The 23,608-nt window shown below is 43.4% G+C and overlaps 1 protein-coding gene and 1 long non-coding RNA gene across 3 annotated transcripts in view; one reads left to right on the top strand and one right to left on the bottom strand.

Moving 5' to 3' along the window:
• Positions 1-23,608, top strand: part of LOC122930846 — a 71,508-nt gene that overhangs the window by 46,719 nt on the left and 1,181 nt on the right. The gene's annotated exons all lie outside the window — the stretch shown is intronic.
• ARL6 (ADP ribosylation factor like GTPase 6) overlaps positions 1-23,608 on the bottom strand; it is a 178,568-nt gene that overhangs the window by 38,600 nt on the left and 116,360 nt on the right. For both annotated transcript variants that reach the window (XM_044284495.1, XM_044284496.1), the window contains exon 5: positions 12,491-12,585. In XM_044284495.1, the coding sequence (XP_044140430.1) occupies positions 12,491-12,585 (95 nt within the window). The remainder of the gene's footprint in view (positions 1-12,490; positions 12,586-23,608) is intronic.

Consider the following 23,608-nt stretch of genomic DNA (forward strand, 5'->3'; position numbering starts at 1 on the left):
GGCATTTTCCCTTCAGTTTTGTCTTCAGCAAGTGAAATGCAGCTCAATCGGATTCAGGTCAGGTGATTGACTTGGCCATTGCATAACATTCCACTTCTTTCCCTTAAAAAACTCTTTGGCTGCTTTTGCAGTATGCTTTGGGTCATTGTCCATCTGCACTGTGAAGCGTTTGGCTGAATATGAGCAGATGATATTGCCCAAAACACTTCAGAATTCATCCTGCTGCTTTTATCAGCAGTCACATGATCAATAAATACAAAAGAACCAGTTTCATTGGCAGCCATACATGCCCACGCCATGACACTACCACCACATGCTTCAATGATGAGGTGGTATGCTTAGGATTATGAACAGTTGGTATAAGTTGATCTTGGTCTCATCTGTCCATAGGATGTTGTTCCAGAACTGTGAAGGCTTTTTTAGATGTTGTTTGTCAAACTCTAATCTGGCCTTCCTGTTTTTGAGGCTCACCAATGGTTTACATCTTGTGGTGAACCCTCTGTATTCACTCTGGTGAAGTCTTCTCTTGATTGTTGACTTTGACACACATACACCTACCTCCTGGAGAGTGTTCTTGATCTGGCCAACTGTTGTGAAGGGTGTTTTCTTCACCAGGGAAATAATTCTTCGGTCATCCACCACAGTTGTTTTCCATGGTCTTCCGGGTCTTTTGGTGTTGCTGAGCTCACCGGTGCGTTCCTTCTTTTTAAGAATGTTCCAAACAGTTGTTTTGGCCATGCCTAATGTTTTTGCTATCTCTCTGATGGGTTTGTTTTGTTTTTTTAGCCTAATGATGGCTTGCTTCACTGATAGTGACAGCTCTTTGGATCTCATCTTGAGAGTTGACAGCAACAAATTCCAAATGCAAATAGCACACTTGAAATTAACTCTGGACCTTTTATCTGCTCATTGTAATTGGGATAATGAGGGAATAACACACACCTGGCCATGGAACAGCTGAGAAGCCAATTGTCCCATTACTTTTGGCCCCTTAACAAGTGGGAGGCACATATGCAAACTGTTGTAATTCCTACACCGTTCATCTGATTTGGATGTAAATACCCTCAAATTAAAGCTGACAGTCTGCAGTTAAAGCACATCTCGTTTGTTTCATTTCAAATCCATTGTGGTGGTGTATAGAGCCAAAAATTTTAGAATTTAGTCGATTTCCCAATATTTATGGACCTAAGTGTATATGAATTGTCTGGGAAAGTACTATTTCTCATTACAAGAGCACCTAGTATGCATGTGAATAACATGGGATTCGTCAGAAATAAATAACAAAAATGTGGGTTTGTTAGAGTCCAAAATTTTTGAGAAATCGGGGATAAATTATAAATTTGTAGAATCGATTCGCTCATCTCTAATACACACATGGTTATAACCTCCATTCTAGCTATCTCTTGACATAGCCCAACTTCTATTATTTGCTAGGGATTTCTGATCTGGTAGATTAGCTGCTAGGAAAAGGACATTCCAGAATTGCAGTAGCAGCAGGTTCCTCTGATTTTTCACTTTCCAGCGAGATGACCAAAACATTGTGCACGCTCTTCAATTGGCGATGTCAGCTAATAGCCTGTAAATGCAGTCCTAAGGGGAAGCGGAGCGGGCACATCACGTTTTAGTGCAGTAGAAAACTTTAACTGTATCATTAACGTAGACGGTGGAATAATGCGAACCTGTGGGGAGCTCAAACCTACATCACGAAAAACCGAAAGAGGAAACAAAATTCTTTCCATGAATCAGGCGCCAATTTTGGCTTCGGCATTTAAAGTGCTCCTATATTTATGTGATATCCGTCCCGCAGGCTGCAATTCAACAATACTTGTTGTTCAGACTTAGCCTTCTCGAACCAGTCACTCTGCTTGCAGTTAACAAGCAGCATTGGATAAACTAGATATTGAGGACATATAGTCCTTCCTATCTACACTGCCTGTGGGGTGTATTTATGAAGACTGCTCACTGACAACTTTGTGGCACCTTTTAATACGGTATAGTTCCACTTTAATCCACTATGGATTGAGAATGTAGAGCTTAACAATTAAAGGGGTTCTTCTTCTTCTTACTGATGATGGAAGGGCGGGGTCCGACACCCGAGACCTTAAATTGGGCTGGTCACATGAAGTAGTCGTGATGTCACTGGCAGGCTGGCATGAGCGCTGCTAAATCCTCAAACAACTGATCGGCGGGGGTCCCAGTTGTCGGGCCCTGCCAACCAGACGCTGCTGACCTATCCAAAGGATAGATCGTCAGTAAGAAAACTGTATAGAACCTCTATCACCATCTTTCGTGACAATTAAAGGAACATCCTGGGCAAAACCAACACATTTATTAAGACTATCATTTTTTGACGGTAGTGCCTGATCATAAATTAGGTGCATCTTCGGCAGTCGGTGCACCTGTCGGAAAAACTATGGCGGCCCCTGGCTGGAGTATTTATTTTTTTTTGCTTTTTTTCCCAGGCGTAAAGTTAATTTGCTGGGGCGGTAGTCCCGGCCCCTGCCACTACCTTGACACTCCTTTATGTCAAATGCGGTGTAAAAAACACCTGTGCAACAAATATTGTCGCACACAGGCATCTTTTAGGCCAAGAAAAGGCATTAAATTGTTTTTAAATGACACCATTGTGTCAAGCTTCAGCTTTACCCATAGTGTTAATGCTGAGTATTCAGTTAAATGCTGTTTTTACTTTTTCAGTACAGTGCTGAGATGCTTTTCTGGACATTTTATTAAGGTATGGGGGTATGCCTGCCTCCGAGTGAATCTAAGGCTATGTGCCTACCCGATGTATGAGTTACGGATTTCGGCGCAAATTCTGTGCCAAACCCAAATCAATTATTGAAAAACTGCTGCATGTGAATGGGGTTTCCGCAACTTCATAAAAAACGTATATAAGTAGTATATAAATATAAGTAGTATGCAAATAGCAATAGGGCCGTTCCTCGTGTGGATCTGCTGCACAGCTGAGTGAGACTGCTACTTATAGACCCATCTCTACCTCCATATTCATAGACACTGGTTTTTTTTTTCTGTTGCATTCTGAAAATGAGAGGAAAAAGCCAAAGCAGTGAAAAAAGCCATTATCTCATAATATGGTGACGCATGCAGGAATATGGAGGCCGTACGGCGAACCTCCGTAGTACAATGTGCTGCCGTACAGCTTTCTGTACATGGCTAGGCAGCACTGTATTTATGAGGCCTTAGTGTATGCAACGTTATATCACAGACCAATCTGCAAACACTTAGGCCTCTTTCACACTTGCGTCGTTGTTTTCCGGTATTGAGATCCGGCAGAGAAAAAAAGTTTCCGTTTAGTCCTCATGCATTCTGAATGGAAAGGGATTGGTTCAGGATGGCTTCCGTTCTGGCCATATTACGTTTTGTGATCGGACACAAATGCGCTGCAAGCGGATCCGGCGCTGAAAACAATGTAAGTCAATGGTGCCTAAAAAAAACGGATCCGTCACCCATTGACTTTCAGTGTATTTAATGACTGATAGATTTTTTTTTCTGTTTTGATTTTACACAACCGCATCCAAACGGAACGGATGCATCCCGACGTGCAAAATCAAAACGGATCAATTTAATTCCAGTATTGACATCCTCTGAACGCAAGTGCGAAAGTAGACTTTGAAGAAGCTATATTGTACGTCCTAGGGTCATATTCCCATTATGTTTCAATATTAGTCGCCCAGTATACACCAGAAGAGTATTGAGCTGCACACGTCAGAGGCTTCTGGAGATGTACGCTGGAAAATGTACGTTTCTGAGAGAAGGTCCATGTGCAAGGTTATCAGACCCTAAGAGGGCCAGATAGCGGCCATCGCCCCATGAATATTTATAGACAGTCAACTGACGTTCAGGAATGAATGGCTGGCGTTCAGGAGGGGTGTAATGGATATGTAATAATATAAAAAGGGTAGCCTTCACATAGTGCTAATATATAGCTGGGGAGATACTAGTTAGCAGCTATTCCTGACTGTGATGTAAGGAGGTGTTTTATCTTTCTTAGTTATCTGCTTATTTTTCTTAAATCTTCATTTTCTCTTATCTTGAATGACATTTTGGAGCTTTGAAACAGATTATTCAAGTTATAATGGCCTCAACATACAATGGTCGTCTTGGAACCAATTCATATTGTAACTTGAGGGACCACTGTATATAGATAGATAGATAGATAGATAGAATAGGTAGATATTACAGAGATAGATAGACAGATAGCGGGAGATTTATCAAACTGGTGTAAAGTAGAACTGGCTTAGTTGCCCATAACAACCAATCAGATTTCACCTTTCATTTATCACAGCTCCTTTGAAAAATGAAAGGTGGAATCTGATTGGTTGCTATTGGCAACTAAGCCAGTTCTACTTTACACCAGTTTGATAAATCTCCCCCATAATCTCTATGTCTAAAACAATTGCTGCAAACATAGAAGAATATATGTTTTGGGGACTGGTGCTCCTTGAACCAAATGTCCTCGCCTAATATAATCAGATATAGTAGTAAAGCAATAAACAAAGTAACATGACTCCAGAGGAGGTTGATAAATGTTCAGAATATAAGATCTTTATGGAGCCGGAGGAGATGTGTATCCATGGGCACCATCAGAAATGACTCCCAGAATCCAGGTGCCAGCTGTCATTTTATGAACACTTTGTCTAGCCGGCCCGAGGGTCTTGTCTCGTACACACCAGAAGTAGTCATAAAACTATTCACTAAGAAACGGCTTCATTAAATGCTTGCGAGGCACCTACAGAAAACCATCAAACCACAGTAAGGAGGACTAAATGGCTGTGTGAACAGACACTAAAACCAGTCTTTAATTAACCTGTCACCAGTGTGTGTCCCATTGACGTCAGGTTTTGTAGTGAAGCAAGACGCAAAGTGCCCCTGTACTGTGCAACCGCTGACCAAAGGCAGATTTGTACCTATAAAAAACTGGCACCAGGTCAGCTAGGTTCATGGGTACATATCTGCTGATAGATGACCTTTAACATAAGAATTCATAGTACTTAGGCCTCATGCACACAACAGTATTTTTTTGCGGTCTGCAAAAAGGGGTTCCGTTTTTGTTTCCGTGTGTCTTCCTTTATTTTTGGAGGATCACCAGACATGAAGGAAAGTCCGTGAAAAAAATAAGACAGGTCATATTTTTTTCACGGACTGGAAACACGGATCACGGACGCGGGTGACAATTGGTGCATTAGCCAAGTTTTCCACGGACCCATTAAAAGTCAATGGGTCCGCAGAAAATCAGGGAAAACGGAACAACAGACACAACAACGGTCGTGTGCATGAGGCCTTATACAGAGTATCATTGGTTGCAGTAACAGAGTGATTCTCTTCTACATAAATGTCCAAGCTGGAAATACACCTTTAAGTTGGTTGTCCAGCTTTATAACCCCTTTAAAGGGGTTGTCCAAGTTATATTTATTGATGACCTATCCTCAGGATAGGTCATCAATATCAGATCGGCGGGGGTCCGACACGCGGCACCCCCTCCGATCAGCTGTTTGAAGAGAAGGCGTGCGCGGTGTCAGCGCTGCCTCCTCTTCACTGTTTACCTTCTAGCCGTTGCATCTGCAGTGGTAAGCAGGTGTAATTACACCCAAGCCGTCCCATTCATTTCAATAGGAAGGCTTGGGTGTAATTACACCTGCTCACCACTGCAGATGCAACGGCTAGAAGGTAAACAGTAAAGAGGAGGCAGCGCTGACACCGCGCACACCTTCTCTTCAAACAGCTGATCGGAGGGGGTGCCGGGTGTCGGACCCCCGCCGATCTGATATTGATGACCTATCCTGAGGATAGGTCATCAATAAATATAACTTGGACAACCCCTTTAAAATTTGCTCAGAAATGCGCTGTACCGAAACAAAACAATGCACTCACCTGCTCTCCGCCGATCCATTCCCACAATGAGGGCCCAATCTGTGCTCCTTCCAGTCCCCGACCAGTAAACTTCCAAAAGAGGTCATGTGCGCCGCTGCAGCCCATTGCTGGCCTCAGCAGTGATGTGTCCCTAGGAGCAACATCACTATTGGGTCACGTGATGCTTGAGGACTTGCCAACATTGAGGCCAGTGACTGGGTGCAGAAGTGCACAGGACCCAGTTTAGAAGTTTTCCGGCAAGGGACCGGAAGGGGAGTGGATTGGGCCATCTTAACTTTTTTGTTTTTAGGTAGATTGCATTACTGGCCAAATTTAAAAAAGTGTTGTTTGGGTTCAGAGCTGAACCCGGACATGAGCTCCACTTCACTCATTTAGGCTGTATGAGTGGAGTGTCCAGGCATTTCTAGCTCAGATGCTCCCCCTTGCCCTGCATTGCATAGCTAGGGCCAAGAGCTGTTTGTTAACTGCTGGCGACAGCTTTTTGTTAGCATGCTGTAAAACAGCGTTAGAGGACCGCCCATTTATGCCGAGAACGTCACCGGACTCACTGCTAGGCGGAAGCCTCTGCCTAGCATTCCTAAGAGAAGTCTGGTACGTCACTGGTAGCAAAGAAAAAGCCCTTGCCCTGCGCAGGGTGGAGCATCGGAGCATGAAATGACAGGACCAGGCAGTGAAAACGGGATCACACCTGGCCCTGTCAATCAAAGTGGAGAGGGAGAGGCAGTTGCAGAGAGAGCCTCAAGGTGTAACAGCAACACCCCCGTTGTTCCTAGAGGCTCATTTGCATATATTAAAACATTTCTCTCAGCATTAATAAAGCAAAAACAAAAAACAAACAAAAAAAACTGTAGAATAAAACGGTATTATGACAAAAAGGTAAAGTGGGCCATTGCACACACCTGTGTAACACCTGTACATAACTAATAAAATGGAACCTTTTTGCTCAGGTAGCTCAGACTTGTTACAGGATCAGCCCTTGAGTGCGAAAATAAAACTGCAAGGACAAAACACGAACAGATGAACAAAACAAAAGGCGCAAAGAAATGAGGCTCTCGGGTTCATTCTAATTATGTCGCAAGCTGTCAGTGACAACAGATTTTACTATTAACCCCTTAAGGGCCCAGCCAATTTTCACCTCAAAGACCAGGCCATTTTTTGCAAATCTGACGTGTGTCACTTTATGTGGTGATAACTTTAAAACGCTTTTACTTATCCAGGACATTCTGAGATCGTTTTCTCTTCACGTATTGTACTTCATGACAGTGGTAAATCTGAGTTAAAATATGTCATTTTTATTTATAAAACAAATACCAAATTTACCAAAAATTTGAAAAAATTCACAATTTTCTAAATTTCGATTTCTCTGCTTTTAAAACAGATAGTGATACCTCCTAAAATAGTTATTACTTTACATTCCCCATGTGTCTACTTCATGTTTGGATTATTTTGTAAATGACATTTTCTTATTTTTTGGGATGTTACAAGGCTTAGAAGTTTAGAAGCAAATCTTGAAAATTTTCTGATAATTTCCAAAAACCCACTTTTTTAGAACCAGTTCAGGTCTGAAGTCACTTTGTGGGGCTTACATAATAGAAACAACCCATAAATGACCCAATTTTAGAAACTACACCCTCAAGGTATTCAAAACTGATTTTACAAACTTTGTTAACCCTTTAAGTGTTCCACAAGAATTAAATGAAAATGGAGATGACATTTCAGAATTTCACTTTTTTGGCAGATTTTCCATTTTAATCCATTTTTTCCAGTAACCAAACAAAACTTAACAGAGGGTTGTTTCAATACCAATATTTTGATTCGGTTTCGATACCATAAAAAGGTATTGCGATACTAGATACCTTTCGATACCACGCAAAAATAAAATAAAAACACAAAAAAGCCTTTTGATTATTTAAAACGTAAAACATTTATTGAATTAAACAGAAAAACCTGCACCAGATATCAGATTGTCAGAGTTAGATATTGAATTTATGTAACAATACTAATGAGAAGCCTTCACCTCTCCTGCCCGACTCCTCTTTAGGCAAAAAATTCTGGAGCATTTATTCTATGTTTTACAAACTCAACCCCAACATTAACCCCATGTTGCCCATTATGTGAGATGGTACACTACTTTGGTGGTCACTTACTATTAATGTGAGGCACATGGGGTGCAGTCCAAATGTGCCCAGTCTGACATTAAAAATAAGGGACCCCCATCATGTTTAAAATATGGCAGTGGCAAGATTGGGGTTAATGAGTCACATTAACCCCAATCTTGCTGGCTGCCTTTATTTTGAGGCAGGCTAATCACTCTAGACTTGCACTGTGCGGGTGTGGGGTACCTTCTATGCTGGGGGTCCAGGGCACTGACTCTGGGGCTGGGGCTCGGGCCGACAGTGAGCTATGCACTCAGGAGGAGGAGTCCTCAGGAGGAGGACTTTATTACCACCCCTGTCCCTCCTCCTGCTTTCATTAATAGCCAAACATTAATTGGCGCACCTTGGAAGTGGTGCGGGCACCTTCAAAACCCGCTCACTTCATTTGTCTAACAGCGGCCACGTCATAGGAAGGAGGGATTCCCTCCCTCTGTCCCTTCCTCCCACCTTCTCCACTGTCTGCTGAGAGCGGCACAGGACATATTGTCATATAAGAGGAGTGCAGTCTAGCGCAGTATAGTACCGAAAAAACAAACATCCCGATACCGAATCGATACTGGCATAAAAGTATTGATTGGGTATCGAAAGTTCGATACCCGAAACAACCCTAACTTAATATTTATTACCCCTATTCTGTCGTTTACAGAAACACTCCATATGTGGTCGTAAACTGCTGTATGGGCACACGGCAGGGCGCAGAAGGAATGGAACACCATGTGGTTTTTGGAAGGCAGATTTCACTGGGATAATTTTAAGTTGCCATGTCACATTTGAAGACCCCCTGATGAACCCCTTCTAATAATTACACTATTTTGGAAACTACGGGATAAGGTGGCAGTTTTGTTGGTACTATTTTAGGGTACATATGATTTTTGGTTGCACTATATTACAGTTTTTGTGAGGCAAGGTAACAAAAAAATTGCTTTTTTGGCACAGTTTTTTTTACTGTGTTCATCTGACAGAATAGGTCATGTGGTATTTTTATAGAGCAGGTTGTTACGGACTCGACAATACCAAATATGACGTTTGTTTCAGTTTTACATAATAAAGCATTTTTGAAAAAAATATATTTTTTAGTGTCTCCATATTCTGAAAGCCATAGGGACAGATTTATCATTACACTTACATCTTACTCCACTTTTACATATGTCCAAAGTCAGACTTATTAATGGTCCTTTAATACGGTGATAAATGTGGTTTGACGATAACAGTTTATCCTTCAGTAAGCGGCTTTACAAAAGTCGCACATCTTTACGAAAAAATGCATGTTCTATTAAAAAGTCGCATAAGATAAGCATGGTCCTCGTGGCATATGAGGGGTTAATCCACCGGCATCGGCATTATCACCGATGCTGGTGGATGCAGCAGGGATCTGGCTGTTACTGACATTCCTGCCACTGATTGCGGCACCGCACATGGGGGAACAGAAGGACCGCAGGACGAGAATGCTTGTCCCTCATTAGCATATTTTAAAAGTCTTTATTTTAAAGAGAACGGCGTCAGGCAGGGAGTTATAAAGCACACTGTTATGTACTGCTGACATTAGCACATCGCTCAGCTACATAAAGTTATTTCTCATGACAGAAACCATTTAACCAGTTTTTAGGCTGCAGCTAAACACAAAGGGGGAGATAAGATCCCCCCATGCCACTTTTCTAGCAAACAAAAGTTACAAACCCTGCGTTTGCAACTTTTTAAACACTGCTACACCTAAATCTAGGTGCAAGTGGTGTTTCTACACCACCCCTTCTGAAAAGGAGGCATGGTGTGGGTAGGGCCATTCCCCCTAGCACAATTATCATCATTTAAAGGGGTTGTCCCATGACTAAAGTAAAAAAATGAAAATCAGACATCATATAGATTATGACAATCTCTTTCTAACAAAGCTAGAACCAGCCCGTGTCTATTCTGCAGGAGCTCTCTCAGGAGAGAGTTGAGGGATAAAACTGGGCATGTGCGGCCATCTCAGTGAGAAAGGACAGATAAATAAGAAAAAAAACAGCAGGCGGCGCCATACAGACACATTTTATTGTAGTGCGGCCGTTCTGTGCATTGGGGACCGCAATTTGGAGTCCCCAATGCACAGGCAACATCCGTTCATCATCAACTTGAATGGGTCCGTGATACGTCCACACCGTTAAAAATATTGTGTTCTATTTTTTTGCGGTGGGAGGCTTCCGATCCATGCTTCCATTCCGCACCTCCTGGATTGCAGACCTATTAAAGTGAATGGGTTCACATCCGTGATGCGGGGTGCACACGGCTGGTGCCCGTGTATTGCGAACCCTCTGTATGCGGGCCGCAATACGGCAACAACCGTGTGCATGAGGCCTAACTCAGTGGATATGCTAAATGTTTAATTACATACAATTACAAAAGTATTCAGATCCAGGTGCTGGCTTGAATATATTAGAATATTTTTTGTGGGGCGAATACTAATAAGTGCCTCCAATATCAAAGCGGACATTAGTACAGGTGGAATGGGAAGTGGTAAATGCACTGCTCCCCGGGCTCTGTACTCACTAATTTCTGGTCATCGACCTCTCACTGTGCTGTGACTGTGCATAGCGTAAGGACGTGGGCGCGCTGCGCGAGTCGGGTTACAGCACAGTTAGCAGCAGGAAGAACAGGAAGAGAGAGCTGGATGTGAGGAGCGGCGTCCGGAGCAGCAGAGGTAAGTTGATTTTATTATCTGATCTGAGCATGAGGGTCATTCACATGGAGGTCTGATTTGAGGTCTTATTGGGGGACTTATGGAGGTCTGATCTGAGGTCTAAAGGGGGGGGGTCTTACTTACATCTGACCTGAGGTCTGATTGGGGGACATTCAAATGGCGGTTCTGAGTTCTGATGAAAAATATATTTTTTATTATATTCCTCCTCTAAAAACTAGGTGTGTCTTATAGGGCGAAAAATACGGTAAATGATGACTGAAATCTACGCCACCTAGTAGCTGGTGCAGATCCCAGGGTGCCCCTTGAAAATGGAGTGGCATGACCACTGCTACATTCACTTCTATGAGACCATCTGTGGGACAGGCATGTGCAGGATGAAAACATAACCAAACACAGAATCACAGGACTGTGGGAGTAGGAGAACACCACAGCAGGAGGCACCCATTAAAAAAAAATAAAAAAAATGGAAAAATGCATGGTACGGGTAACACTGCGGTTGGAAATACGGTCATTACTCAAGTACACATAATATGCTGTATGACGGCTTATTCTGTAAATTCACCCGAGATGATAAAATATGCTAATAAACAGAACATAACTTAGGAAATCCAATCACCTTCTATTTTTTCAACTTTCTTGTAAAGGGGCGATCCTAGTTAAAGGGGGCCTGTCACCAATATGTGTATATAATACTATATATCAATCTGCTCAGCTTCTCCTGCTCTATGACGTCACCAATATGTTATAGAGCAGGAGGAGCTTTATATAATACTATATATCAATCTGCTCAGCTCCTCCTGCTCTATGACGTCACCAATATGTTATAGAGCAGGAGGAGCTTTATATAATACTATATATCAATCTGCTCAGCTCCTCCTGCTCTATGACGTCACCAATATGTTATAGAGCAGGAGGAGCTTTATATATTACTATATATCAATCTGCTCAGCTCCTCCTGCTCTATGACGTCACCAATATGTTATAGAGCAGGAGGAGCTTTATATAATACTATATATCAATCTGCTCAGCTTCTCCTGCTCTATGACGTCACCAATATGTTATAGAGCAGGAGGAGCTACATATAATACTATATATCAATCTGCTCAGCTCCTCCTGCTCTATGACGTCTCCAATATGTTATAGAGCAGGAGGCGCTTTATATAATACTATATATTAATCTGCTCAGCTCCTCCTGCTCTATGACGTCACCAATATGTTATAGAGCAGGAGGAGCTATATATCAATCTGCTCAGCTCCTCCTGCTCTATGACGTCACCAATATGTTATAGAGCAGGAGGAGCTTTATATAATACTATATATCAATCTGCTCAGCTCCTCCTGCTCTATGACGTCACCAATATGTTATAGAGCAGGAGGAGATTTATATAATACTATATATCAATCTGCTCAGCTCCTCCTGCTCTATGACATGCTGCTGACAGACGACACTGGTGACCGGTTCTCTTTATACCTGTGACACAAGGCCCTACACGACCTGATTCTAGAACGTGAATGTATCTCAAGACTCCATAGATGCACCATGATACATCAGGACGAGTCGAATTCTGAGCTGAAATGTATTACAGTCACAGCTGAAGAGACCGAGATTAAAATCAGTCACGAAAGACTTTAGGTATTTGAACTGCTGACATATATCATTTGAGCTGAGTGCTCTTCAGTAGCAGCCGTCAGCACCCTGACAAGACGCGTTTCTCTAAAGTGTCTGACGAGAGTAAAGCGGGGGGAGGGGGGCACACAGCAATCTTACCTGCGTGATTTAAAAGGGTCTCCAGCTCTTCTTTAGCCACAACCATTCGGAGCTTGTCACTGCTGTCAATGACAAAAATAATAGCCTGGCCTTCTCTGCAACATGGAAAGACAGAAAAGAGATTTATTGTGGAGGATATAATTCATGGCGAGAGCAGGTGTAGGACAGGCAGGTCTTATTACTCTCATTCACATCCCACCCAAATCTGGTATTTTCTCGGTGCGTCTCAAACATTGCTAGATTAGACTAGGGGCCATTTTAACTTGGTGGTCAGCAATCAGTGATCCCTTATATATTTAATTGCTTCTTTATGGTACCTATGAATATGGCTTTTTATTACTTACTTGAAAGGGCTTGTTATTTAACCGCATCCTGACCTCTGCTGTACATGTATGGCAGGAGTCAAGTCTTCAAACAGGTTACCTGCCATAAACAGCAGACACCTGGAACTAATGTCTGTGATCGGCAATAACGCCGACCACAAATGACCACGGTATCAGAGACGCTTTTCCTCTGAGAACACTGTGCCCCTTTCTGTTTCATCAGTCCCCTCTAACCAGAGACCGGCCCTTTTATGTTCCCACCACCATCTCTTACACAGTATGGCCACTTCATGTCTCATCCTCACCCCCAGGGACTCTGACAAATAATGTCAACCCTCTGCAGAGGCCACTCCCCATTACTACGGACTGACTGCAGCATTTACACTAGACTATGGACTGACTGACTGCAGCATTTACACTAGACTATGGACTGACTGACTGCAGCATTTACACTAGACTATGGACTGACTGACTGCAGCATTTACACTAGACTATGGACTGACTGACTGCAGCATTTACACTAGACTATGGACTGACTGACTGCAGCATCTACACTAGACTATGGACTGACTGACTGCAGCATTTACACTAGACTATGGACTGACCGCAGTATTTACACTAGACTATGGACTGACTGACTGCAGCATTTACACTAGACTATGGACTGACTGACTGCAGCATTTACACTAGACTATGGACTGACTGACTGCAGCATTTACACTAGACTATGGACTGACTGACCGCAGTATTTACACTAGACTATGGACTGACTGACTGCAGCATTTACACTAGACTATGGACTGACTGACTGCAGCATTTACACTAGACTATGGACTGACTGACTGCAGCATTTACACTAGACTATGGACTGACTGACTGCAGCATTTACACTAGACTATGGACTGACTGACTGCAGCATTTACACTAGACTATGGACTGACTGACTGCAGCATTTACACTAGACTATGGACTGACTGACTGCAGCATTTACACTAGACTATGGACTGACCGCAGTATTTACACTAGACTATGGACTGACTGACTGCAGCATTTACACTAGACTATGGACTGACTGACTGCAGCATTTACACTAGACTATGGACTGACTGACCGCAGTATTTACACTAGACTATGGACTGACTGACTGCAGCATTTACACTAGACTATGGACTGACTGACTGCAGCATTTACACTAGACTATGGACTGACTGACTGCAGCATTTACACTAGACTATGGACTGACTGACTGACTGCAGCATTTACACTAGAGCATTACTAAATAACAGTGTACAGACTTAATTTAAGCATGACATCACCATGGGGTGGGACCACCATTACATGTTCTTACTAACACACTGCTAAATGGATAAAGAGGACAAACCCCCTCACAAGAAAGTCAGAAGGATGTCTGTATATTTCCCATAGTTTTCTTTTACTATTGTTTCTAAAAATGACATTTATGATAGAAGTAAACAAGCGCAAATATTTAACCTTCAGAAACGCGAGCTCCGCGAGACATTTTTATGATTCAGGAGACACTTGCTGTCACAGAAATACAGCTGGGGAGACGCTCGGCCTTTTCAGGCGCTCGGAGATAGATCTGATGGCTGTAAATCAGCTTCATACACTGGGATGTGTTTGATTCTGACACTTATGGAGCACTCATCTAGGCATCGGGGAAAGGGGGGAAGACTTCAAGAAAAAATAAAAATACACTAGATCTGGGCAAGACCGGGCTGGTAATGAAAGCCTATATTGGAAAAGTACATGTCTCATAGACAGTCTCGCTAATCCTGACATAGTGGAATAGGTACTGCGGTCTGAGGCTACATATAGGCAAAGAGATGCTCTTACCACACCATCGAACAGTTTCTGGGCTATGATGTATTTTTTAAAACACCAAATACAGTATCCCCTGAGCAACTCCCCCCAATTTTCAAATTGTCCCTTACTAGAAAGGTAAAATGCACACACTAAAGGGATTTTCCAGGAGATTCATTGGCGGGGGTCCGACACCTGGCACCCCCACGATCAGCGTTTTGAAGCACTGCTGTCTCCTCATAGTTCACCACGCATGGGACCGAGGCTAAAAAGTTTTGAGACTGTCTCAACTTTTGCTGCTTCAGTGTTTTTCAATCTTTTTGTCAGATGTTTCTATGGTATACTGAAGTACAATAAGCATTTCATAAGTTTAACCCCTACTCGACCGTTACCCAGTAAATACACGGTGGATGTCGGGTAGTTAAATATGGCGCCTGCTCGGAAGCGCAGGGGCTGCCATAGGTCTCGGGTACCTGCTGTTTAACCCTTCAGATGCCGTGGTCAATAACCTGGAAGCAAAGTGTTTCCAAGGCTGGAACGGCTCCCCCTAATGGCAATCGGAGAGCCGTTCATTCCCTGCTGCAGCCTTGGTCCCTCTGGAGGATCCCCGCAGCTATGGGGAGGAGCATAGTGAAATGCTCATAGACTCCAATACTAATGCATTGGAGTGTATGAGACAAGTGATGTGATGATCGCACGTTCAAGTTCCCTATGAAAAGTTTTAAAAACTGTACAATAAAGAAAAGAAAAAAAAAGTTTAAAAAATAAATAAAATAAAACAATAATAAGAAAAAAAATATATACGATAGGCATCACAGTGTGCCAAACCCCCGTACTATTAAAAACTTAAAATATAAAAATATTTATCCCATACGGCAAATAGCGTAATGGGGGGGGAAAAAACTTGCAGAGTCACCTTTGTTTGTCACTTCCCCTACACAAAAATATTTAATAAGGAAATGATCAAAAAGTCAGAAACACTCCAAAACACTAACTAAACAAATAATTAATAAAAACTACAGATTGTCCCGCCAAAAATGAGCCCCCAAACAGCTCTGTGGAATAATATTAAAAAAGTTACTGCGGTCAGAATATGGCGATGGAGAAAATTAATTTTTTTCCAACGTTTTTCATTATTTTTTTTTGTATCAAAGCTAGTAAAACTATATAAATGTGGCAATTCTACCCTATTTTCCAGCTTCCCACTATACTGCATGCAACAGTAAATAGTGTCATTAGAAAGCACAACTTGTTCTGCAAAAAACAAGCCCTCTTACGGCTATGTGGACGGAAAAATAAAAATGACGCTGGAAGGGCTGGGAATAAAAAATGAAAAAACTGAAAATGGCCCGGTCCTGACAGGGTTAACTGTTATTGATAAATCCATCAAGTTTATGCAATATTTCTAGTGTTGACCCTTCTTTTACGAGACTTCGGCAATTCGCCCTGCATGCTGTGCATTGAGAATTACATAAATATTGGAAATTGGAAAAGTTGCTGCTTCAGTTTTTATAATAGCAATTTGAATATACTCCAGAATGTTATGAAGAGTGATCCAATAAATTGCATAGTCCTTCTTTGCCATGAAAATTAACTTAATCCCGCTGTCATTAAAGGACCCGCTGAGATCATTTCAGTAATCGTCTTGTTAACTCAGGTGAGAATGTTGACGAGCACAAGGCTGGAGATCATTATGCCAGGCTGTTTGGGTTAAAATGGCATACATGACCTGTTAAAAGGAGGGTGATGCTTGCAATCATTGTTCTTCCATTGTTAACCATGGTGACCTGCAAAGAAACGCATGCAGCCATCATTGCGTTGCATAAAAATGGCTTCACAGGCAAGGATATTGTGGCTACTAAGATTGCATATCAATCAACAATTTATAGGATCATCAAGAACTTCAAGGAAAGAGGTTCAATTCTTGTTAAGAAGGCTTCAGGGCGTCCAAGAAAGTCCAGCAAGCGCCAGGATCGTCTCAAAAGAGGATTCAGCTGCAGGATCGGAGTGCCACCAATGCAGAGCTTGCTCAGGAATGGCAGCAGGCAGGTGTGAGCGCATCTGCACGCACAGTGAGGCGAAGACTTTTGGAAGATGGCCTGGTGTCAAGAAGGGCAGCAAAGAAGCCACTTCTCTCCAAAAAAAACATCAGGGACAGATTGATCTTCTGCAGAAAATATGGTGAATGGACTGCTGAGGACTGGGGCAAAGTCATATTCTCCAATGAAGCCTCTTTCCGATTGTTTGGGGCATCAGGAAAAAAGCTTGTCCGGAGAAGAAAAGGTGAGCGCTACCATCAGTCCTGTGTCATGCCAACAGTAAAGCAACCTGAGACCATTCATGTGTGGGGTTGCTTTTCATCCAAGGGAGAGGGCTCACTCACAATTTTGCCCAAAAACACAGCCATGAATAAAGAATGGTACCAAAACACCCTCCAACAGCAACTTCTTCCAACAATCCAACAACAGTTTGGTGAAGAACAATGCATTTTCCAACACGATGGAGCACCGTGCCATAAGGCAAAAGTGATAACTAAGTGGCTCGGCGACCAAAACGTTGACATTTTGGGTCCATGGCCTGGAAACTCCCCAGATCTTAATCCCATTGAGAACTTGTGGTCAATCCTCAAGAGGCGGGTGGACAAACAAAAACCCACTAATTCTGACAAACTCCAAGAAGTGATTATGAAAGAATGGGTTGCTATCAGTCAGGAATTGGCCCAGAAGTTGATTGAGAGCATGCCCAGTCGAATTGCAGAGGTCCTGAAAAAGAAATACTGACTCTTTGCATAAATGTCATGTAATTGTCGATAAAAGCCTTTGAAACGTATGAAGTGCGTGTCATTATATTTCACTACATCACAGAAACAACTGAAACAAAGATCTAAAAGCAGTTTAGCAGCAAACTTTGTGAAAACTAATATTTGTGTCATTCTCAAAACTTTTGGTCACGACTGTATATCAGCTTCTGGGCCAAATCTGGAACCATTCTTCCCTAATCAGTGCTTGGAGTTTATCACAATTTCAGTGTTTTGGTTTGTCCACCTGCTTTTTCAGGAATGACCACAGATTGTCTACGGGACTGAGATCTGGGGAGTTTCCTGGCCATAGACCCAAAATGTCAATGTTTTGTTTGCCAAGACACTTAGTTCTCACTTTCATCTTGCGACAAGGTGCTCGATCAGTCTGGAAAAAAAGTACTGTTCATCACCAAATACTCCTGGATGGGTGGGAGGATGTTCTGATACCATTCTTTATTCAAGGCAGTGTTCTCAGGCAAAAGTGTGAGTGAGCCCACTCCCTAGGATGAGAAGCAACATCACACATGAATGGTCTCAGGATGACTTTCTTAGGAGCCCTGCTGCCTTTTTTTAAAGCAATTATCTCTCCTTGATATTCTTGATGACTCGATAAATGGTTGATTAACGGAGTTCTCTGGGAATTGAGAAAATTAAAATACTTATATATTATGTTATTATAAATACCTTTTATTAGTTATAATGGCGTATTTTCTCTGGGGAGCAATCATTAGGAAAAATAAGATGGCCGCCGTCCTATCAGAACACACAAAACCTGTCCTAATCACACAGGAGGACAAGTTACTTCACCACAATGAGCCATAGTGCTGCCTCAACCTCCTCTCTGCTCTGCTTGGCAGGGATTAATATCCTGAACACAGTTTAATATGGTCTTCAGCTGAATTTCTGTAGAAACATAGTTCCTGAGGAGACATGAAGTACAGAGAGGATGGACAGGACAGACTGTGGTAATGGAGACTGCATACAAGAGCTGCTGCTCATCAGCCACATCCCCACCTCCTCTCTGTACTTCATGTCTCCTCATGAAGTCCAGCAGAAGATCATATTAAACTGTATTCGGCATGATAATCTCCAACAAACAGAGCAGAGAGGAGGATGCTCATTGCCTCAGTGTTCTGAAGTAACTTTTCCTGCTGTGTGATTAGGACAGGTTTTGTTTGTACTAATAGGATTGCGGCCATTTTGTTTCTCCTAATGATTGCTCCCTAGACAAAACGAGCCATTATAACCAATGGAGGTATTTGGCAATATATTTCTAATAAAGTAATATTTAAGTATTTTAATTTTCTTAAAGGGGTTGTCTCACCTATGTTCAGCGTGGCAGGTCCGGACTTCGGGTGCTCTAGGGGGCGGTGCCTGCTAACATGAGTGGCAGCACAGGCCAGCAGCGTAATACTGTAATTCCCTCCCCTGGCCTGTACGTCCGCAGGCTATTAATCATTCGGTAGTAGCCTTGGTCGGCTCAGCAGAAGGATAGCCGGGGGGCGCAGCACTGTGGCAGCTCCATACCACATACAAGGTTAATGCCAAAAGGCACTTCAGACTCAAGGAAATATGAGGTGGCCACCAGAAAGGTCGGGTTTGGCTCTTTTCACAGCGCAAGCGCGACCACCGCTAAGGCATTGCAGCGGTTGCCATATCCCCTAGAGACAAGCAGTTTAAAAATCACAAGGAAAATTGGGAGAAGTGAGAACAGGAGGCATTATGGTCACATACAGTATATTGGCGAGTTACTTGTATTAGGTTATTACACAAAATAAGTATCACTTCATAAGATGAGACAACTCCTTTAATTCCCAGAGAACCCCTTTAAGGTGCAATTTTACAAGAAGCAATGTCCTTGCCTGTGCAGTCCTTTTGATGCAATGAAGCAATGATGACTGCACATGTTCCTTGGAGGTAACCATGGTTAACAGAAGAAGACAATGATTTCCAGCAACCCTTTTAAAGCAACCAGTCTACTCTCCAAATTCAATCATCATGACAGAGTGATATCAGCTGCCTTGTCAATACTTTGCTGTGAGCTAACGAGATGATAACTGAAATGATTGGCAGGGCTGGAGTGGAAATAGTGTTTTTGTGATTTAACGTAATTTTCATGGCAAGGAATTACTTTGTAATTAATTGGAATTCATTTGACCACTCTTCATAACAATCTAAAATTAATGCCACCATAAAAACTAAGGCAGCAAACTTTGTGAATTTGCATCAGTCTCAAAACTTTTGGCCACAACTGTATAGTGGCTGTGCTTGGTATGGCAGCCCATTCACTTGTGAATGTGATGATACTGGTCTGGGAAGGGGCTTCTGCGCTTCTCTTCAAAAAGCTGATCGGTCGTAACCCTAGATATTGATGACCTATTTTAAGGACAGGCCATAAATATTGTTCTCCTGGAAAATCCCTGTAAGATGCACATTAAGGTGCAACATTTATGAAAACTGACATTAATAAGGAGTTCTCATAGTGCCTAGAAATGACAGGTTTTACCATCTACTTCTTAGCTGCTCAATTTTACATCTTGATGTATTATTTGTGTGTACCAGCGAGCCCTCAAGAGCTCTAGAATTAGAGATCTGAAAAAGATAAGCTTTCTCATGGGCACTGATAGACTTTTCATCCACAATATGCCATAAATAAGGAGTTGTCTGTGAGAAATAAAAACTCAGGCAGTAGCAGTAAATGTCACAAAATAACAGAAAAAAATCCCCAAAAAGCATTTTCTTCCCTGCCGCTTCCTGCATCTCACTCTGGTACTCCACACCAGCGTTTGTCTCTCTGGCTGCAGCAGTAAAGCCTCACACACACCATGTCACTGCTGCAGCCAATAACTGGCCTCAGCAGTCATGTGCATGAAAATATCTACTTCAGAACAGAAGCACGACGCTGGAAGCGGCAGGGGAAAACATGGGTGAGTATAATGCACTGTTTTTTGTTTTGCTATTTTAAGATAATCTTGAACCCCTTTAAGCAACATGTTTCGGCACCAAACTGCATCAGGCTGTTACAATGTGTGTGGAAAAGTGTTATGGGGTGTATATTCCACCCAGAATCCTCAGCTGGACGAGATAAAAAAAAAAAATCTGAAAGCTGTATTTGTTTCAGCAAAGTGTAGCTTGCAGCAAAGTGCACTCATTGACAAAAAAAATAACGCACCAATAAAAAAATAAAAAATAAAATTTTCTATGTGTCAATGATGATATATGTAAGTGATTACAATATTAAGGCCTCATGCACACGGACGTTTTTTTTCACGGTCCGCAAAACGGGGTTCCGTTGGTCCGTGATCCGTGACCGTTTTTCCGTCCGTGGGTCTTCCTTGATTTTTGGAGGATCCACGGACATGAAAAAAAAGTCATTTTGGTGTCCGCCTGGCCGTGCGGAGCCAAACGGATCCGTCCTGAATTACAATGCAAGTCAATGGGGACGGATCCGTTTGATGTTGACACAATATGGTGCCATTTCAAACGGATCCGTCCCCATTGACTTTCAATGTAAAGTCTGGAGTTCTGTTATACCATCGGATTGGAGTTTTCTCCAATCCGATGGTATATTTTAACTTGTAGCGTCCCCATCACCATGGGAACGCCTCTATGTTAGAATATACTGTCGGATATGAGCTACATCGTGAAACTCATTTCCGACAGTATATTCTAACACAGAGGCGTTCCCATGGTGATGGAGACGCTTCAGGTTAGAATATACAAAAAAAACTGTGTACATGACTGTCCCCTGCAGACCCCCCCCCTGTTTTTAACTCATTGGTGGCCAGTGGGCCCCCCCTCCCCTGTTGTTAACTCGTTGGTGGCCAGTGTGCGCACCCCCCTCCCTCCCTCCCTCTATTGTAATAATAGCATTGGGGCCAGTGTGCGCGCCCCCCCAACCCCCCCCCCCCCTCCCTCCCTCCCTCTATTGTAATAATAGCATTGGGGCCAGTGTGCGCGCCCCCCCAACCCCCCCCCTCCCTCCCTCTATTGTAATAATAGCATTGGGGCCAGTGTGCCCCCCCCCCCCCCCCCGATCATCGGTGGCAGCGGAGTAGAAGATTCATACTTACCTGGCTGCTGCGATCTCTGTGTCCGGCCGGGAGCTCCTCCTACTGGTAAGTGACAGGTCTGTGCGGCGCATTGCTGTCACTTACCAGTAGGAGGAGCTCCCGGCCGGACGCAGACATCGCAGCAGCCAGCAGCCAGGTAAGTATGAAAATCTTCTACTCCGCTGCCACCGATGATCGGGGGGGGGGGGGTGCGCACACTGGCCCCAATGCTATTATTACAATAGAGGGAGGGGGGGGGGGTTGGGGGGGTGCGCACACTGGCCCCAATGTATTAAAACAATAGAGGGAGGGAGGGGAGGGTTGGGGGGGCGCGCGCACACTGGCCCCAATGTATTAAAACAATAGAGGGAGGGAGGGAGGGGGGTGCGCACACTGGCCACCAACGAGTTAACAACAGGGGAGGGGGGGGCCGCACAATGATATTCAAACTGGGGAGCAGGGGGCAGTCTTGTACACAGTTTGTAGTGTATTCTAACTAGAAGCGTCCCATCACCATGGGAACGCCTCTGTGTTAGAATATACTGTCGGATCTGAGTTTTCACGAAGTGAAAACTCAGCTCTGAAAAAGCTTTTATGCAGACGGATCTTCGGATCCGTCTGTATGAAACTAAAACCTACGGCCACGGATCACGGACACGGATGCCAATCTTGTGTGCATCCGTGTTCTTTCACGGACCCATTGACTTGAATGGGCCCGTGAACCGTTGGCCGTGAAAAAAATAGGACAGGTCATATTTTTTTCACGGCCAGGAAACACGGCTCACGGATGCGGCTGCCAAACGGTGCATTTTCCGATTTTTCCACGGACCCATTGAAAGTCAATGGGTCCGTGAAAAAAAACGGAAAAAGGCACAACGGCCACGGATGCACACAACGGTCGTGTGCATGAGGCCTAAGTGAAATATTAAGTGAAAGGATAAGTTTTTGGGAAAAACTGTTAAATTAAAAGGAGGCTCTAGTACCCCGTTGGGCCACCTTTAGCCTGGATAGAAGAAAAGATACGATTGGGCATGGAGACATACAGGTTCAGTATGGTATCCTGCAGCACACTTGTCCATGGATGTTGCAGCTGGGCCTGTAGATCTTACACCTTCATAGGTTGCTGAAGGTAGCATCCCAGCTGGTCCCATAAAGGCTCGATGTTTGATGATTCTGGGGACGGGGAAGGTCAAGGAAGTCTTGCAATCTGGCGGAGACATTCCTGGGAAACCCTTGCTGTGTGTGGGCGAACATTATCCTGCTGAAAGATGCCAATCGAAAGGCCTTCCATGAGAGGCAACACATGTGGCCGCGGGATGTCCTGCACATATCACCGAGCTGTTAGTGTCCATATTGTAACTACTAGAAGTGACCGTCATATGTGAGGGCTCCTCACATGATCACACCAGCAGTTGGGGCAGAGTGTAGCAGTCCAGGTCTCTCGTTTATGACAACAAATGAAAGCGACAGTGGTTGGCTGTAAATGGCAGGAAATGTAATGGGTGCCATGACACCAAATTTATTTCTACTAAGGACCTGGGAATTGTCTGGCAAGAGACAGGGGTGTGTAATGAAGGTGTCATCTGCGTCTGGATGGTGGACAATGAAAGTTCTTGGTGGCGGATCAAACTATCCTCTCTACTGGTGATCTGTCTGGGCCGTCCGGAGCCTGTTCGCTATGTGTGCATGCCCTCATGTAACCACTGCTCCCAACACCTTCTAACAGCTAGGTCAAAAAGCCCAGATGGAGAGCAGTTCGTCGAAATGACCAACCTCCTGTCACCACCAGACATCTGAGAAGCTCTGACAGACGTCCTTCAGAACCTCCTCCTTGAGGTTCCTTTTGTTTTGCTTTCATTTTCTCATCTCGTTAGCCTCTCTCAGCTGTCATGTAGTTGCACTGATTGCATCCCTTTAAATCCCTCCCCATACTGCATCACTTTGCGGTTTATATTACTTCCTGGAGCGTGTGCATGCTGATCCTACTACTGAGTCTTCTACAGATAAGTTTTGTTCGTTCATTTGTGTTTTCCTGTTTGCTGGATCCCAGGTAACCCTGACTCCCTCTGTATCAAGTGTAGGGAGCCGGTGGTCGTGTCCCCTCACTATTATAGGGTGTTCA

Source organism: Bufo gargarizans, chromosome 3 (genome assembly GCF_014858855.1).
Source record: "Bufo gargarizans isolate SCDJY-AF-19 chromosome 3, ASM1485885v1, whole genome shotgun sequence".
Lineage (NCBI taxonomy): Eukaryota > Metazoa > Chordata > Amphibia > Anura > Bufonidae > Bufo > Bufo gargarizans.